General features: G+C 38.5%; 1 protein-coding gene across 8 annotated transcripts in view; it reads left to right on the forward strand.

Annotated features, from left to right (window-relative positions):
- The window catches only part of RGS7 (regulator of G protein signaling 7), a 486,948-nt gene that overhangs the window by 271,704 nt on the left and 195,255 nt on the right, over positions 1–19,989 (forward strand). For 7 of the 8 annotated variants that reach the window (NM_174169.2, XM_024976011.2, XM_059875223.1 and 4 more), the window contains 1 exon segment: positions 9,398–9,494. In NM_174169.2, coding sequence (NP_776594.1) covers positions 9,398–9,494 — 97 coding nt within the window. 8 annotated transcript variants of the gene reach the window in all.

Genomic DNA, 19,989 nt, shown 5'->3' on the forward strand with positions numbered 1-19,989 from the left:
TCAGAATGCCACTGCCCCACTACCAACTTTGAGAGAATTCAGAAAATAATCACTAATAGCATATTTTGAAGGGCTTAATTTTCTTACGGAATCCCTGATGGGAAAGGAGCCTGGGCAGAATATTACTTCCTCTGCCATTGTCTTTTGCAGTTTTGTGAAGGAACGAATAGTCCAACCTAGGAGAACCTATGTATCAATGAAACCACTGGATAAACTTTTTTTTATAGTCCTTAAAAAGGATCTCACATCTCTGACTCCTGAGCCCTGACAAGAATGTTCAGATTCTAGGTCTCCAGGCATATAGATGGGCAAAGAACTGCCTGGTGCTTCCAGGCTGGGAAAAAACACAACACATAGTGAGCACAGAGTGGGACACGACTGAAGCGACGCAGCAGCAGCAGCAGCAGCAGCAGTAAACACAGATCTTGTCTTGTCTACCTAACTCAGAAAGTTTGCCATAGTTTTCTACTTGATCAATGCTGCAAGTACACTTGTCTCTTAAATTTCGTTCTCAGTGCACCTTCCTTTCTGGTCTTAAAAATCTCTTGACGGTTTTCTGTATCTGAAGTCTTCTTGGTAGTGATGAGACTTAGGGAAATTAACCTCATATTTACAGCTCTAGCTGGTCTGCTGGTTTTTCAAGTAGTCATGTATGGATGGGAGAGTTGGAGCATAAAGAAAGCTGAGCACTGAAGAACTGATGCTCTTAAACTGTGGTGTTGGAGAGGACTCTTGAGAGTCCCTTGGACTGCAAGAAGATCCAACCAGTCAATGCTAAAGGAAATCAATGCTGAATATTCATTGGAAAGACTGATGCTGAAGCTGAAGCTCTATTTCAATACTTTGGCTCCCTGATACGAAGACCCAACTCATTAGAAAAGACCCTGATGTTGGGAAAGATTGAAAGCACGAAGAGAAGGCAATTACAGAGGACAAGATGGTTGGATGGCATCACTGACTCAAAGATAATACTGGAAATATTATGGTTTAAGGTCTTTCATTTAAATCTTTAATTCATTTTGAGTTTATTTTTGTGCTTGGTGTGAGAGAGTAGTTCAGTTTGATTCCTTTGCATGTAACTGTCTAGTTTTCCCAACAGTGGCCTTGTTGAAGAGGTTGTCTCTTCCTCACTGTATATCCTTGCATCCTTCCCCATAGATTAATTCCCCTATAATTGTGGTATAGTCTCTGTGCTCTCTATTTTGTTCTAGTGATCTATGTGACTTGTTTCGTCCCAGCACCATACTGTTTTGATGCCTGTAGTTTTGTGGTACAGTTTGAAATTAGGAAATGTGATACCTTCAGCTTTGTTCTTCTTTCTAAAACTTATTTCGGCTTTTATGGGTCTTCTGTGTTTCCATACAAATGTTAGAATTATTTGTTCTAGTTCTGTGAAAAATACAGTGTGTATTTTGATAGAGCTTGCATTGAAGCTGTAGATTAATTTGGGTAGTATGGTATTTTAGCAGTATTTGTTCTTCCAATCCAAGACCGTGGTATATCTTTCCATCTGTTTATGTTTTCATTTCCTTCATCAGCATCTTACAGTTTTCCATGTTCAGGTCTTTTACCTACTTAGATTTATCCCTATATGTTTTATATTTTGCTGCAATTGTAAATGGGATAGTTTTCTTAATTTCTGTCTCTGATAGTTTGTTGTAAATTGGTAGAAATGCAATAGACTTCTATATATTGATTTTAAATCTTGCATCTTTCCCCAGTTCATTGATGAGTTCTAATTTTTTTTTTCAGTGACATCTTTAGGATTTTCTGGGTAATCTGTTACTTGAAAATAACAGTTTTACTTCTTTTCCAGTTGGAATTCCTCTTTTTTCTTGATTGCTGTGTCTAGGACTTCTAATACCATGGTGAATAAAAGTAGTGAGAGTTGGCATCCTTTTCCTGTTTTGATCTTACAGGAAAGAAGTTCTTTTCATCCTTGAATATGATGTTGGCTGTGGGTTTGTTATTGTTGTTGTTGTCCAGTCACCCATTCTTGTCTGACTCTTTCTGACCCCATGGAATGTGGCACACCAGGCCTCTCTGTCCCTCACCATCTCCCGAAGTTTGCCCAAGTTCATGTCCATCACATCGGTGATGCCATCCAGCCATCTCATCCTCTGATGCACTCTTCTCCTTCTGCCCTCAATCTTTCCCAGCATCAGGGACATTCCAATGAGTCAGCTCTTTGCATCAGATAACAAAATATTGGATCTTCAACTTCAGCATCAGTCCTTCTAATGAGTATTCAGGGTTGATTTCCTTAAAATTGACATGTTTTGATATCCTTGCTGTCCAAAGGACTCTCAGGAGTCTTCTCCAGTACCATAGTTTGAAGACATCAATTCTTCAACCCTCTGCCTTCTGTACCATCCAGCTCTCACAACCACATGTGACCACTTATGTGGGTTTGTCATATGTGGTCTTTATTATGTGAGGTTTGTTTCTGTTATACTCACTTTGTTGAGTTTTGTTTTAAATCATATATAGATATTTAATTTTGTAAAATGCTTCTTTCTGTATCTGTTGAGATGTTCATATAATTTTTATTCTTTAATTTGTTAGTGTACTGTATCACATTAATTTACAGATATTGCACCATTGTTGATTCAGTTCAGTTCAATACAGTTGCTCAGTTCAGTTCAGTTCAGTTCAGTCACTCAGTTGTGTCTGACTCTTTGCGACCCCATGAATCGCAGCACGCCAGGCCTCCCTGTCCATCACCAACTCTCAGAGTTCACTCAGACTCACGTCCATCGAGTCAGTGATGCCATTCAGCCATCTCATGCTCTGTTGTCCCCTTCTCCTCCTGCCCCCAATCCCTCCCAGCACCACAGTCTTTTCCAATGAGTCAACTCTTCGCATGAGGTGGCCAAAGTATTGGAGTTTCAGCTTCAGCATCATTCCTTCCAAAGAAATCCCAGGGCTGATCTCCTTCAGAATGGACTGGATCTCCTTGGATCTCCTTGCAGTCCAAGGGACTCTCAAGAGTCTTCTCCAACACCACAGTTCAAAATCATCAATTCTTCGGTGCTCAGCCTTCTTCACAGTCCAACTCTCACATCCATACGTGACCACAGGAAAAACCATAGCCTTGACTAGACGGACCTTTGTTGGCAACGTAATGTCTCTGCTTTTGGATATGCTGTCTAGGTTGGTCATAACTTTGCTTCCAAGGACTAAGCGTCTTTTAATTTCGTGGCTGCAGTCACCATCTGCAGTGATTTTGGAGCCCCAAAAAATAAAGTCTGACACTGTTTCCACTGTTTCCCCATCTATTTCCCATGAAATGATGGGACCGGATGCCATGATCTTCATTTTCTGAATGTTCAGCTTTAAGCCAACTTTTTCACTCTCCACTTTCACTTTCATCAAGAGGCTTTTTAGTTCCTCTTCCCTTTCTGCCATAAGGGTGGTGTCATCTGCATATCTGAGGTTATTGATATTTCTCCCAGCAATCTTGATTCCAGCTTGTGTTTCTTCCAGTCTGGTGTTTCTCATGATGTACTCTGCATATAAGTTAAATAAGCAGGGTGACAATATACAGCCTTGACGTACTCCTTTTCCTATTTGGAACCAGTCTGTTGTTCCATGTCTAGTTCTAACTGTTGCTTCTTGACCTAAATACAGATTTCTCAAGAGGCAGGTCAGTCATGTTCAACTCTTTGTGACCCCATGGACAACAGTACATTTGGCTTCCCTGTCTATCACCAACTCCTGGCACCTGCTCAAACTCATGTCCATCGAGTCAGTGATGCCATCCAACCATCTCATTCTCTGTCGTCCCCTTCTCCTCCTGCCTTCAATCTTTCCCAGCATCAGGGTCTTTGCCAATGAGTCGTTTCTTTGCATCAGGTGGCCAGAGTATTGTAGCTTCAGCTTCAGCATCAGTCCTCCCAATGAATATTCAGGACTGATTTCCTGTAGGATTGACTGGTTCAATCTCCTTTCAGTCCAAGGGACTCTCAAAAGTCTTCTCCAACACCACAGTTCAAAAGTATCGATTCTTGGGTGCTCAGCTTTCTTTATGGTCCAACTCTCATATCCATACATGACTACTGGAAAAACCACAGCTTTGACAATATGTAACTTTGTTGGTCGGAGAAGGCAATGTCTCTGCTTTTTAAATATGCTATCTAGGTTTGTCATAGCTTTTCTTTCAAAGAGCAAGCATCTTTTAATTTTGTGGCTGCAGTCACCATCTGCAGTGATTTTGGAGTCCCTGAATATAAAGTCTGTTACTGTTTCCATTGTTTCCCCATCTGTTTGCCAAGAAGTGATGAGATGGGATGCTATGATCTTTGTTTTTTGAATGTTGAGTTTTAAGCCAGCTTTTTCACTCTCCTCTTTCACTTCCATCAAGAGACTCTTTAGTTCTTCTTCGCTTTTTGCCATAAGGGTGGTGTCATCTGCATATCTGAGGTTATTGATATTTCTCCTAGCAATATTGATTCCAGCTTGTCTTTCATCTAGCCCAGTATTTCATATGATGTACTCTGCATATAAGATAAATAAACAGGGTGACAATATACAGCCTTGACATACTCTTTTCCCAATTTGGAACCAGTCCATTGTTCCATGTCCAGTTCTAACTGTTGCTTCTTGACCTGCATACGGATTTCTCAGGAGGCAGATAAGGTGGTCTGGTATTTCCATCTCTTGAATTTTCCACACTTTGTTGTGATCCACACAGTCAAAGGCTTTGGCATAGTCAATACAGCAGAAGTAGATGTTTTTCTGAAATTCTCTTGTTTTTTATATGATCCAACAGATGTTTGAAATTTGATCTCTGGTTCCTCTGCCTTTTCTAAATTCAGCTTGAGCATCTGTAAGTTCTTGGTTCACATACTGTTGAAGCCTGGCTTGGAGAATTTTGAGCATTACTTTGCTAGAGCATGAGATGAGTGCAATTGCTTGGTAGTTGGAACATTCTTTGGCATTGCCTTTCTTTGGGAAATACAGATAGATAGGTAGATATATAGATGCATATATACATGTCTTATTTGAAAGGTAGGACATCTGAGTCTTTAAATTAAAGGTATTAAGTTAAATTAAAGGTATGACATCTGAGGCCTTAAATTAAATCATCTCAAAGGATTTTATCATTTATTAAAGTTACTTTTTTAGTCTCTTCCTATCTAGCTTGCTCTTTAGTTTGTCTGCTCTTATTTTCTAATCTTATAATGAGAATGCTGGTGATCAAGCATGTTAAAACCTGCTTATTTTAAAAATAGACTCTGAGTGAATGCTTAAATGAGTTTAGAATGATTTTTTATTATATGTGGCCTTTGTGACTGATCTTAGCTTTTAAAAACTAGATTGAATTTATCTTTGTTTGCTCTTTCTATTTCATGATAAAGTTCATGCATAGATCATATCTGAATTAAGATAAAAACAGATGAATTCATTTTGGTCATCACATTTTCAATCTGGAATACAAATCCTGTTTTTACATGGATTTTTAAACTTTTTCCTCCTGTGGAAATTATGGCTCAAAAAATGGAAGATTTTAAAATACAACCACATAGGTTACTCTTAATTCCCACATTCATAACCTTGGTCCTTTGAAATTCAACAGACTGAGAAGCAGACCTTAATTCCACACCCAAGACCAGAGGTGATGATTGTCACATGCTGGGGAGCTGAATTGATTAAAGTGAGAGTCAGAGAGGTTTCCATGTCCATCATAGGTGGCCGGGTTTAAACTAGTAAGCTAATCATACAAAGGTTTACAGGCTGATATTAGGTAAAGCAAAGCAGCTTATTTGTCACTTCTGAACATTGTGTCAGATGAATGAAGGACAAACAACAACAAAATAAAAGTTATAAAAGTGGATCTTTTTCATGATTCTGTAATTGGATGAAATATATTTACTACATGTGAAGAATTGAATATGTTGGTGTGTTTGGGGGGTCTGATCTTAGAAAAAAGACTTCCTTTCCTATCTGAATTCAGAACCCATTGAAACTCACAACCAGAAAGTAAAGCAGTTAGAGATCACAGTAGCACCTTGATTGCTGACAAAGCTATTATATTGAAGAGTATTTGTGAACACGGGAGACTTAATCCTAAAACCTAGTACCTAACTGACTAGTCACCCACTGGGGTGGGCCTCTCTAAATCAGCAGATTTGGATAGGGGCTTCCCCACAGGAAAGCGATGGGCCCAATAGGCCAATTTCTCTTTACCAATCCTCTACCTAAGTCAGCCTAGATCCCCAGAGTGGAGTTAATTGGGGAACAGAGAGAGGCAAGAGAATTCAGCTAATGGTGCTGCTTTCACATGGAAAAGGGACATAAGGAGTGGAAAATATACATCGCTAAGTATCAGGGGTGTTTATAGACATCTGAAGTCCAATATTTGTTGTCTGCCCATGTATGGTGCTTTGTATATGCTAGCTTGTTTAGTAAATTACCCCTTTTGCCCCAACCCAATCCTACAAATATTGTGAAAGAGTAATTATAAATATCATTATATGCATTTTATACATGAGAAAATGAAGCCTTAGAGAACTTACTTAGCTTGTTCAGAGAGTCATAAATGATAATAAGATCTTATATCCATTCTTCCCACATCTCAGTTTCTCATGTTAATAAACCTGAAAATACTTACCCAGGCAAGTAAGATTTCTTCATTGAATATTGTTCTGAAGTTGTATTGGTTGATAATTGATGGATAAAACAATTCGACATTGAGGGGAAGAATGGGGGGAAGGGATATTTAGGGAGTTTGGATGGACATATATATACTGCTATATTTTAAATGGATAACTAAGAAGGACCTACTGTATAGCACATGGAACTCTTCTCAATGTTATGTGGTAGCCTGGATGGGAGGGGAGTTTGGGGGAGAATGGATACATGTATATGTATGGCTGAATCCCTTTGCCACTTACCCTAAACTATCACAACATTGTTAATTTACTACACTCCAATATAAAATAAAACTTTTTTTAATGTTTTATTTTGAGTAATTTTAGATTCACAGAAAGGGATGCAAAAATAGTACAGAAAGTTCTATGTCCTTTACTCAGTTTCCTCTAATTCCAGCATCTTATATATTTATAGCATAATTTTCAAAAATGGGAAATTGATATTGGTACTACACTATTAATGAAACCTTACTCAAATTTTACCATTGTTTTCAATATTGCCTGAATTTTTTTGAAGGCAGCAAGTGTATTATATTCATTTTCACATCCATAGTGCCTTCTGTAAGTCTGGTCTAGAATCCAGCATCAGTAATTTTGTTGTTGTTTAGTCGCTAAGTCATCTGTCCATGGACTTCCTAGGCAAGAATACTGGAGTGGGTTGCCATTTCCTTCTTCAGGGGATCTTCCTGACCCAGAGATTGAACCCGCATTTCCTGTGTCTCCTGCATTGGCAGATGGGGTTCTTTACCACTAAGCCATTTATAGGGTCATAAATGAATAGATTTTGAGATTCATAGTGTTCATACAACGTATGTATGTGTATATATATGTGCCATAGGTTTAGAAGCACATACAAAAGTCAGAAGCTGTGATTTGAATGAATGTTATTTATAACTAAATTTCATATTAGACTTGGTAAAGCAAAGCCCTTTAAAACTGAAAAATTTCAGAAACAGAAGAGAATGTACTAATCAAATTGAAAGAAAAATACATACCTTAGAAGGTAGTAAATAGGCAAAAGCTATCATGTGACATTTATTTTATTAATTGTGTACATGTGTGTTGGTGCATGTACATTTCATATCTGACTTTAGTAAATGCCTGAACAAGAGAAGCAACAGTTGCTGGCAATTAGTCCTGTATTTCTAGGCAGATCACAGGTTGTAGGCGTTAATATTAAATTAAATAATAGAAACTCTCTTATTTGAAGAGGAAATCCAAGCTGATGCTTTTAAGTCTTCTATTTTCTTTTGTACTGAGCTTAAGAGCTAGCACTAATGAAATGTGGATCTTATTATCACAATATTTTCTATCATTTATAACCAAAGAATATGAAAACAGGAGAGAGGTAATATTCTAAGCACAAAATTATTCTTAAGCTTAGTGGACTCAAAAATAGCCACCTTTCTGTTTTATCAATCACCTTTTAACCAAACTGAAAATATTTATATGATAAAGTGTAGAAAGACAAAAACATGGCATTATTCTTAGCTAAGCAAAACAGATATACAAAATTCTTATGAGAACTATTTTTTTTCTCAAAAAGTTCAACTTTTAAAATGCTTTAATTAGTAATGGTGAAAGTGGGCACCCTTGTCTTGTTCCTGACTTTAGAGGAAATGCTTTCAATTTTTCACCATTGAGGATAATGTTTGTTGTGGGTTTGTCATATATAGCTTTTATTATGTTGAGGTATGTTCCTTCTATTCCTGCTTTCTGGAGAGTTCTTATCATAAATGGATGTTGAATTTTGTCAAAGGCTTTCTCTGCATCTATTGAGATAATCATATGGTTTTTGTTTTTCAATTTGTTAATGTGGTGTATTACATTGATTGATTTGCGGATATTGAAGAATCCTTGCATCCCTGGGATAAAGCCCACTTGGTCATGGTGTATGATCTTTTTAATGTATTGTTGGATTCTGATTGCTAGAATTTTGTTAAGGATTTTTGCATCTATGTTCATCAGTGATATTGGCCTGTAGTTTTCTTTTTTTGTGGGATCTTTGTCAGGTTTTGGTATTAGGGTGATGGTGGCCTCATAGAATGAGTTTGGAAGTTTACCTTCCTCTGCCCAGCAATCCCACTGCTGGGCATACACACTGAGGAAACCAGAAGGGAAAGAGACACGTGTACCCCAATGTTCATCACAGCACTGTTTATAATAGCCAGAACATGGAAGCAACCTAGATGCCCATCAGCAGATGAATGGATAAGAAAGCTGTGGTATTACTCAGCCATTAAAAAGAATACATTTGAATCTGTTCTAATGAGATGGATGAAACTGGAACCTATTATACAGAGTGAAGTAAGCCAGAAAGAAAAACACCAATACAGTATACTAACGCATATATATGGAATTTAGAAAGATGGTAACAATAACCCTGTGTACGAGACAGCAAAAGAGACACCGATGTATAGATCAGTCTTATGGACTCTGTGGGAGAGGGAGAGGGTGGGGAGATTTGGGAGAATAGCATTGAAACATGTATAATATCATGTATGAAACGAGTCGCCAGTCCAGGTTTGATGCACGGTACTGGATGCTTGGGGCTGGTGCACTGGGACTACCCAGAGGGAGGGTAGGGGAGGGAGGAGGGAGGAGGGTTCAGGATGGGGAACGCGGGTATACCTGTGGCGGATTCATTTCGGTATTTGGCAAAACTAATACAATATTGTAAAGTTTAAAAATAAAATAAAATTAAAAAAATTAAATGCTCTAATTATTTTATTATTTTTATTTAGATGGAAGACGTCATAGCACGCATGCAAGATGAAAAAAACGGAATTCCTATTCGTACTGTCAAAAGTTTCCTCTCCAAGATACCTAGTGTCTTCTCTGGTAAGTCTGCATTCAGTGTAACACTATTTCCTCCAGCACTTTTCACAAAACTATTTAAAATCTGTTCTAGCCATTTACTTATTGAAGCTCTTTCTAACTCCTTATTCAATAATTATTTATAAAAACTCATGACATGATCAACATTATGTTGGATACTTGACAGTAAAACAAGTCAAAACTGCAAAAAAACCATAATCTTACCAAAATTTAATTGCAAAAATGTAATAAATGTGAAATAATAGAAAGTAATATTAAAATTAAAATGTATGAGCCAGCATGATGTAGATTATATACAGAAGTTAGGAGGGTGACTGAAATCAATGAGGAGTCAAGAAAGGGTTCCTGAAGAGTAGTGATAAGCTGAGTTTGAAAAATGAAGAATTTTATCAGGCTTAAGACTACTACTGCAACCAACTCTGCATGTAGAACTTAGAGGGACCAAACTGCTGAGAACTGGGTGGATAGACGGGAACGGCTAGAGTTGGGTCAAATAATGAGGGTCTTTGAAAGCCAACCAAAGAGTTTAATTCTGATACAGTGGGAAATATGGAGACATGTACAATGTTTGCTGAGAATGTTATGATGAAAGTGCTTAGAAATATGTGCTCTGGCTCCAGGAGACAGTGAACGGCCAAGCTCAGGGGACTCGGGGGTGCTCTGGCCTTGGCTTGCACAGGTTAGAGAAGAGAACAAAATCAGAAAGACCAAAGCCTTAGCAGTGATTAAGCATAGTAAGGAGGCTGGTGCTGAGCATGTGGCGGGGGCAGGGTGCTTGATGAGAGTCATCAGCAAGAGTTGTACTATGCATCCTTGTGAACAAGGATCAAAAGAAGACCAGAGATTGGAAGAATTCAGCCTTGGGACTATGCTAATAATTAGGACCAGAAAACAAGTAGGCAGGCCCAGATGTTGGTGTTTCATAACTGCATTGCTCTCAGATGAAAGAGAGAACGCAATGGAGCAGATGAAGGCTGAAATAAAATGATATTTTGCTCTAATGAAATGTATTCTCTTTTTTCCTGTTACTGTCTTTTAAGCCCACTTTGTTCTAGTTTCTTGTTCTTCCTTGGTGATGCCTTATATTTTTCCACATCTGGGACTTCCTTCATCACTCGCCCACTTCCAGACTTCTAGGTCATTCAGACCATTAAATACTGTCCATTCTTCAATGGTTATCTCAGAAAGCTCTTTGGAGAAAACTATTCTGAACCTTTTTCTCTGTTCTCTCAAAACATGTTTTGTTATTGTTTTGCCTCTATTATTATACCTCACCTTGGCTTATAGTTATTTTCTGTATGCCCTATGCGTGTGTGTGTGCTAAGTCACTTCAGATGTGTCCAACTCTTTGTGACCCTGTGGACTGTCAAGCTCCTCTATCCATGGGATTCACCAGACAAGAATACTGGAGTGAGTTGCCATGCCCTCCTTTAATATGTCCTATATCCTCAAGTAAATATTAAACTCCTTGCCATCAGTAACTCAGAGAGTTAGCTTTACCTTTAAACACAAAATGTGAAAACTACTTGTTATTTTGTCAACCATTGTAAAAGAGAACATATCTCCTTAAGATACTTCAATACAAGGGCTGTAAACTGAAATGCATTCAGAATCCAGGCACAAAAGTCCACTAAGTTTCCCATCTGAACTGGGATTGTGGTCGATTCAGTAGTGCGTAGCCAGCTCCCCTGGTGGCTCAGTGGTAAAGAATTCACCTGCCAATGCAGAAAACATGGGCTTGCTCTTTGATGCAAGAAGATTCCACATGCTGTGGAGCAACTAAGCCCATACACCACAACGATTGAGCCTGTGCTCTAGAGCCTGGGAACTGCAACTGCTGAAGCCAGTGTAACCTAGAGCCCATGCTTTACAAGAGACTACAAATGGAGAACAGTGAGAAGCCTGAGCACCACAACTAGCGAGTAGCCCCCACTCGCCCCAACTAGGGAAAGCACATGCAGTAACGAAGGCCCACTGCAGCCAACAATAAATAAACGTAAGTAAAACTTATTTAAAAGATAGTGTGCAGCCCCTCCAAAGGCATTTCAGTTCAGGAGTTTTTATGACAATATACATGTGCAAAAATGGCTGAATGTGAAAGGATTGCCAATCAGTTTAAGCTGACCTTCAGGTTCGCGTTATCTGCTATAATGGCAAATTTAAAATTTTAGTCGAGTTCTTCAAGTAACAATACCTCATACAATTCCAGTATAATATCATATTAGAACTCTGGATTGACAATATTAAATCTTTAATTAAAAAGCAAGAATGAAATTGGGCCGTGAAGTGCCTGATATTAAGGTTCATTAATATACACCAACAATGTTCATTGTGAAATAAAGAGAATATTCAATGACATTGTTCATATTAGTATAATTAGTTTCTAATTATCATTCTGTGTTTCCTAGAAACATTTAGGAGCTTTTTGCTTCATAGGTTCAACTAGAAGCTCTGCTGTAGGTTTAATTTGTACGTCTAGTATTTTACCGACCTCTTTGTATTGACGTCCCCAAATTATAATGGTCTCTACCATTAAAGTAGAATCCTCTCTACTTTATTAGCAGTTTTTGGCTATTTTTAGTAATTTTCCTCTTCTTCTATTTCTTATGGTGATTTGGAATTAATTCCTGTGTTCTTTTGTGGCCTGACTTGCTACCCACTGCCTGCTCTCCTGCCTCTTTTTGCGTCGCCTTCATCATTTACTGCAGAGTTGCTAATGAAACAAGGAATCTACTAACTTTAGGCCCTTATGTCAATCAGAAACCAACTGTGATGAGTGATGTAATGTATGAGAGGAGGGTAGTGTGATTGTTGAGGGAAGGAGTCTATTTTGTATGGACCGTTCTACAAGGGAAAAACTGTCTCAAATATTGTTAAGCTATTTCCTTAAGTTTACCCATTTATGGTCCCTAAAGCCTTGATGAACCAAGCACGGTCCATGAACCAGTAGTATCAGCATCACATGGGAATTTATTAGAAATATAGCATCTGGGCCCTCTCCAGACCTACTGAATCAGAATAAGAGTTTTAACTAAAGTGTAAGAAGTATATCTAGTAGTCATGTATGGATGTGAGAGTTGGACTATAAAGAAAGCTAAGTGCCAAAAAATTGATGCTTTTGAACTGTGGTGTTGGAGGAGACTCTTGAGAGTCCTTTGGACTGCAAGGAGGTCCAACCAGTCCATCCTAAAGGAAGTCAGTCCTGAATATTCATTGGAAAGACTGACTGAAGCTGAAACTCCAATACTTTGGCCATCTGCTGAGACTCATTGGAAAATGATCCTGATGCTTGGAAAGGTTGAAGGCAGGTAGAGAAGGGGACAACAGAGGATGAGATGGTTGGATGGCGTCACCAACTCAATGGACATGAGTTTGAGTAAACTCTGGGAGTTGATGATGGACAGGGAGGCCTGGCGTGCTGCAGCCTGTGGGGTTGCAAAGAATTGGACACGACTGAGTGACTGAAATGAACTGAAGAGGTGCTGCCAGACCGGGTTCCAGGCCAGCACTTGTTTTTTACTGGGTGCAGTGGCCAACCTGTTTGTGCAGAGCTTTCTATTTCCCTTCGAGGGCCCTGCTGTTTTTTTCTGAAATCTGTCCTCAGTCAAGCCCACCCCAGTTTGCCTATTGGTTCTTTGTTGTTTTGGTTTTGTTTTGATTTATTTCGCTTGCAGGAGGGATTTGAAAGAAAATCTAGTTCCTTCTATTTTGTTTGTTCCAAGCCAGGAGCCTCCTCAACCTCTAAGACTGAGGGATGTTAACAGTTAAGTGGAGTTACCTGACTCTACTAGGCAATACCCATGCATAATAATATGTCATGGTGACTAATAAGGCTCACATCTGCTTCAGGTGAAAACAGCTGTATTTTGAACACGATGATGCAATTTCATCTTCTCACAGCGTCTGAGAGCCAAACTCAGAATCATGGCTGTTATACAGATGGACTTCGGAGATTTTTTGTTTGTTTTTCCCTACCTCTTGATAAATGCTTTCCTCCAGCTAAACATCCAAGACTTCTCTATTTTGGTTTTGGAGTTGTTAATTTTAGCCTCCTGGTTTCCATGGTCCCAACATCAGAAGAAAAATATTTGGAAGAACACTCCACTCTGACCTCTTGAGCTATGGGATAGATGTCTTTGGGTAGGACAGTGTCCCTTCACAGCATTGTTTTTCTCCAGAATTGCCTTCTCAGTTTCTTAGGTTAGGTAGTTCCACTGGTGTTACATGACTGGACCCCCTCAAGTTCAAGGGGTGAAATCAGTAGTAGACATTTGAATGTTCTCATATGCTGGACATTCAGTATTTCACTTATTCCAGATCATGGTAAAATAAGCCTTTACCCACTGGATGAGTTTAATTTTCTTCAACGGATTGACTGGGAAATTACTGAATTTCCTGATAAGTCATAGCAGGAAATGGTGTAGGTTTTCATTAAACTTGAATTGGGCCACCCTTGTGAAACAGCCCACTGAGATGAAATAATTCTGTAGGATTTCCTGTTGAGAGTGAAAAGTGAAAGTATTAGTTACTCAGTCGTGTCTGATTCTTTGCAACCCCATGGATTAAAACCCACCAGTCTCCTCCATGGAATTCTTCAGGCAAAAATACTGGAGTGGGTTGCCATACCCTTCTCCAGGGGATCTTCCTGACCCAGGGGTCGAATCTGGGTCTCCTACATCGCAGGCAGATTCTTTACCATCTGAGCCTGTTGGTGAAGTGAAGTGAAAGTTGCTCAGTCATGTCCAACTCTTTTGACCCCATAGAGTATACAGTCCATGGAATTCTCTAGGCCAGAACACTGGAGTGGGTAGCCTTTCCTTTCTCCAGGGGATCTTCCCAACCCAGGAATCGAACCCAGGTCCCCCGCATTGTAGGCAGATTCTTTACCAGCTGAGCCACCAGGGGAGCCCAAGAATACTGGAGTGGGTAGCCTATCTCTTCTCCAGTGGCTCTTCCCGACCCAGGAATTGAACCAGGGTCTCCTGCACTGCAGGTGGCTTCTTTATTAGCTGAGCTACCAGGGAAGCATCTGTTGGTAGCTAACAAATAAAAACACCCTTATTAAATTATTTAATGAGTTTGAAGACTGAATTTACTGAACTTGGAATAGGTGCCTATTCCAAATCAGCAAGGACTGTATGTAGGAAAGAAAGTGGACAGAAATAAATTAGGAGTTCTCAGCCACCATTTCTGCATTTCATATGTTTCTGTGTTTTGTCTTAATAGCTTGAGGAGGTTCTCCATTATGAGCCCATTGATACTTAAGGAGTTGCCTCTTTTTGTTGTTCGTCTTTTCCAACTTAATTCCATTCTTCATCTGAGTTTGCCACTCTTTTTTTTTATTGGTGTATCCAGTATTCTTTTCTGGGAAATCTCAAGGACAGAGGAGCCTGAAAGGCTGTAGTTCATGGGGTTGCCAAAGAGTCAGACACAACTGCACACATGCACATAGTTGCTTTATAGTTTATGTTAATTTCTGCTATACAAAGAAGTGAATCAGCTGTGTGTGTACATGTATCCCCTCCTTCACCCCTACCCATCTAAGTCAGCACAGAAGCCCGAGCTGAGCTTCCTGCACTACACAGCAGGTTTCCACTGGATATCTGTTTTACATGTGGTAGTGTGTATATGTTAATTCTAATTTCCCAATTCATCCCACCACCACCCCCATCATGTCCACAAATCTGTTTTTTACATCTGCATCTCTATTCTTGTCCCGCAAAGTGGTTCATCTGTACCATTTCTCCAGATTCCACATATATGCATTAATACATGATATTTGTTTTTCTCTGACTTACTTCACTCTGTATATCAGACTCTAGGTCCATCTACATTTCTAAAATTGACCCAATTTTCCTTTTTTATGGCTGAATAATATTCCATTGCATATACGTATGACATCTTTATCTATTCATCTGTTGATGGACATTTAGGTTGCTTCAATGTCCTGACTGTTGTAAACAGTGTTGAAATCATTGGGGTACATGTATTTTTTTGAGTTACAGTTTCTCAGGGTATATGATCACTTTTAAAATTCAGATGAAAAAATTTAAAGTTATAGAGATGTCCTGTACAGCATAGTGCCTCAAGTTAACAATATTGTATTGCATATTTTCCCTGGAGAAGGAAATGGCAACCCACTCCAGTATCCTTGCAGAAGAACCTGGTGATCTACAGTCCATGGGGTTGCAAAGAGTTGGACACAACTGAGCAACTGAGCAGGCTTGCATTGCGTATTTTAAAACTTGCTAAAATGGTAGCTCTTATGTTAAATATTCTTACCCAACATTAATTAATTAAGACAGGAGGAAATTTTAAGGGGTGATGGATATGTTTACGACATGGATAGTGGTGATGATTTCACCTATTATGCTGCTGCTGCTGCTAAGTTGCTTCAGTCGTGTCCAACTCTGTGCAACCCCATAGACGGCAGCTCACCAGGCTCCCCCGTCCCTGGAATTCTCCAGGCAAGAACACTGGAGTGGGTTGCCATTTCCTTCTCCAATGCATGAAGGTGAAAAGTGAAAGTGAATGAAAAGTGAAAGTGAAGTCGCTCAGTCGTGTCCGACTCTTAGCGACCCCATTGACTTCAGCCTACCAGGCTCCTCCATCCATGGGATTTTCCAGGCAAGAGTACTGGAGTGGGTTGCCATTGCCTTCTCCTATTATACTTACCTCCAAATCCATCAAGTTGAATATATTAAATATGTATAGGTTTTTATGTTAATCAAACCTCAATAAAGTAGTTATAAAAAAGTTGTACCCTTTGACTATTATATTCCCACTTCCCCATCTACCAGTCCTTGGGAACCACTATTCTACTGTCTGCTTTTATAGAGCTTGACTGTTTTATATTTCTCATTATATGGTGTCATACAGTATTTGTCCTTCTGTGTCTGGCTTATTTCACTTAGTGTAATGTCCTACAGATTCACCCATGTTGTCTAAAAGGCAGGATTTCCTTCTATTTTTAAGGCTGAATAGTATTCTATTAGCCTCAAGTTTTAGGCTCAGAAAAGCACCTTTAATTCTCTAGAATCCATTCAGTCCATTTTTTCCCCTCTCTGTTCTATTCTTACTTTCAGCAAATTTGATAACAAAGGAAGCCCTCACCAGTGATATGTTGAGCTACTCCAATTAGATAGAAAGAGGAACTATTATATTTCGTATTACTGGATAAGGAATCATTTTCCATATTTCATTATTATTTTGGCCCTCTAATAAAGTATACAGTTCTCTGTGATCTGTTGTTTTTAGGCATATATATAAAACTGAGTAGTAAGTATGAGCTTAAAAATAAAAGAAAGAAAGAAAGAAAGTGAAGTCGCTCAGTCATGTCTGACTCTTTGTGACCCCATAGACTGTATCCTACCAGGCTCCTCCGTCCATGGGATTTTCCAGGCAAGAGTACTGGAGTGGGTTGCCATTTCCTTCTCCAAAACTTAAATTGCTTTTAAATGAAATAATTTGAATATGTCCTGCCTCTTATATTTTCTTCTTCCAAGGCTTGTATGAATATTTATTAGTTATCAGGGAGAAATGATCTGTGTAGCCTTAGAGTTATCTTGTGGGTAGCTGCATGGGTAAGAAGAAAAAGGAGAAAGCTTGATGATATGAAGTGGCTGAATGCGAGTTTAGTTAGTGTATATTTTACACCTAAAAGTTTTTGAGAAAGCTTTCAAGGTGCCTTATGGCTTAAACCTGTCTACATTTGGAATCAACTTAAAGACAATAAAAATAAATAATGTGGAATATTTTTCATAGAGACTGTCTAGGTAATTCTAAGATACTTCTAAGAGTCTAAGATAACTTTTCTGAAACTGACATCTTACTGTGAAATATTTTTCATCTATCATTGGAATGGCTAGCATGGGTTCTGCAGAAACTCAGAGAGAAATAGATTGCTTTTCAAAACAGTTGTAAAATATTTTGGCATGAATCATGCTTATAATATTTTGCTTTTATAAATAAGCTAAATATGAACCTGAAAAAAATGGCATACTTGGGTTTTATCCTTATTTTTTTATGTTGATTGTTACTGGGAAATTCAATATTTCTGTGTGTGATACACAGGAAATGAGCACTAAGTGGAAAATTATTGTAGTTAATACCAATAGTATTATTACTTTTATTACCACTTTCAGAAGCCTGGATTAGGCCCAGATTAGACATTCTCTGCCCTCCTAGAGAGTTCATGTGTTGCAAGACCATGAGTTAAGTACCTGTGTTGGAGACTGTAGCATGTAGCACAAGGTTTTTTTAGTACATCCTTAAAAGGTATTTTTTGAATGCCTTCATTAATTGGTGATGATTCCCCACATTCTCAAGGTGTAGCTTATAGATTTTAATACTGTGTAATGTATCCTATCTTTTATTTCTCACAAGTAACTAAGCATATGAAATTGAAATCTCCTAGGAAGATGAATGGATGTTAATGGCTCTTTCATATAGTATCATTGGAACTTAAGATCATTACATATGGATATTGATTTTTTCCTTAAATAAATCACATTTTGGCTTTCTTAGCTAATTTTTTCCCATTATCATCATGTCAATACCCAGTTAATTGTGCCATCTGTACTCTTAGTGAAACAATAGTGTAGTGAAAATCAGAGGCAACCTTCCAAATTTGTTTAGGGAGATTTAACTGATGTGGGTATGTTAAATTTTCAATTTGTATTTACCTACTCTGTGAAAATTTTCACAAATGTTGACCTTTCTTTAAAGCAACAGACCTGAAAACCTTAATTTTGTTCATTGGTGAGTTATTTTCTAAAATCCTAGAAATGATTGCTAAAGAAAAGCCTACCAATGTGGAGCTTTACTTCTTTTAATTAATGCAATAGCATTGCTTTCTTTTGGGAGGAGATCAAAATTGACTATAGAGACAGACACTTAGTTGGGATGACACTAAAGCCTTAATTATCTCCAAGAATGAATAAATCTTGATGACTGAATTGCTGGTCTGGATATGTTTTCTGAAATGATGAATCACTATAATTGAGGTACACCATTTTGCTCTGCCTTTTTATCCTGATGCCATCTAGCTTTCTCTTCATTTCTGTCTCTCTCTCAACATACTTTGAAGGGCTTCCATTTTTCACATCCTAGAAATTCTAAGGTAGAGAATTATTCTGTCCTTATCCCCATCCTGCCCTATCTGCATCCCCAAGCCAGCCTGTATTAATCATTCCTTTCTTTGGGTTTTTCTACCACTGTGCCTTTTAAAAAAAATGTACTGATTTTTTAATTGAGTAATAATTGCTTTACAGAATTGTGTTGTTTTCTTTCAAACCTGAACATGAATCAGCCATAGGTATACATATGTCCTCTCCCTTTTGAAACTCCCTCCTATCTCCTGCCCCATCCCACTCCTCTAGGTTGATACAGAGCCCCTGTTTGAGTTCCCTGCAACATACAGCAAATTTCCATTGGCTATCTATTTTACATATGGTAATGTAAGTTTCCATGTTTCTGTCTCCATACATCTCACCCTCTCCTCCTCTCTCCCTATGTCCATAAGTCTGTTCTCTATGTGTGCTTCTCCATTGCTGTCCTGTGAATAAATTCTTTGGTACCATCTTTCTAGATTCCATATGTATGCACTAGTATACAGTATTTATCTTTCTCTTTCTGACTTACTTCATTCTGTATAATAGGCTCTAGGTTCATCCACCTCATTAGAACTGACTGACTCAGATACTTTCCTTTTTATGGCTGAATAATATTCCTTTGTATATATGTACCACAACTTTATCCATTCATCTGTCAATGGCCATCTAGGTTGCTTCCATGTTCTAGCTATTGTAAACAGTGAACACTGGGGTACATGTGTCTTTTTTCAATTTTGGTTTTCTCAGGGTATATGCCTAGGAGGGGGATTGCTGGGTCATATGGTAGTTTTATTCCTAGTTTTGTAAGGAGTCTCCATACCATATTCCATAGTGGCACTATTGATTTTCATTCCCACCAACAGTGCAAGAGGGTTCCCTTTTCTCCACCACCCTCTCCAGCATTTATTGTTTGTAGACTTTTTGATGATGGCCATTCTGACCAGTGTAGCACTGTGTTCTTCTTCATGGAATTTATTTTATCTCACATTTTGTCCTCAGTGAGCATGTGCTGTGATTCTTACTCATGGCTGTAAGCACCTGGAGAACAAGAATAACTTCTCATTTCAATTTGTATCTTCTGTACATCCAGTATCTGGCACATAGTAGATACTCAGCAAGTGTAATGACTTTTCACAGGACAGCTGATATCCCAGGCATTTGGGTACATCCACAGTAAATTTCACTTTTTGATTCAGTGGTGGTGGAAAGAGCACTCAGTATAATTATTTGCTGTGTTGGCATCCAGCACTGTATGATCCTTTTATTTCAGCAGAGAACACTAGAAAGCTGACAACTCTGCATTGCTATCATCTACTAGCTTAGAAAGGTTTCAGGATGGAGACTCAGGATAAATTCCAGAACCCAAAGCACCCTCGATTTAAATT

The sequence above is a fragment of the Bos taurus genome, chromosome 16 (genome assembly GCF_002263795.3).
Source record: "Bos taurus isolate L1 Dominette 01449 registration number 42190680 breed Hereford chromosome 16, ARS-UCD2.0, whole genome shotgun sequence".
Classification (NCBI taxonomy): domain Eukaryota; kingdom Metazoa; phylum Chordata; class Mammalia; order Artiodactyla; family Bovidae; genus Bos; species Bos taurus.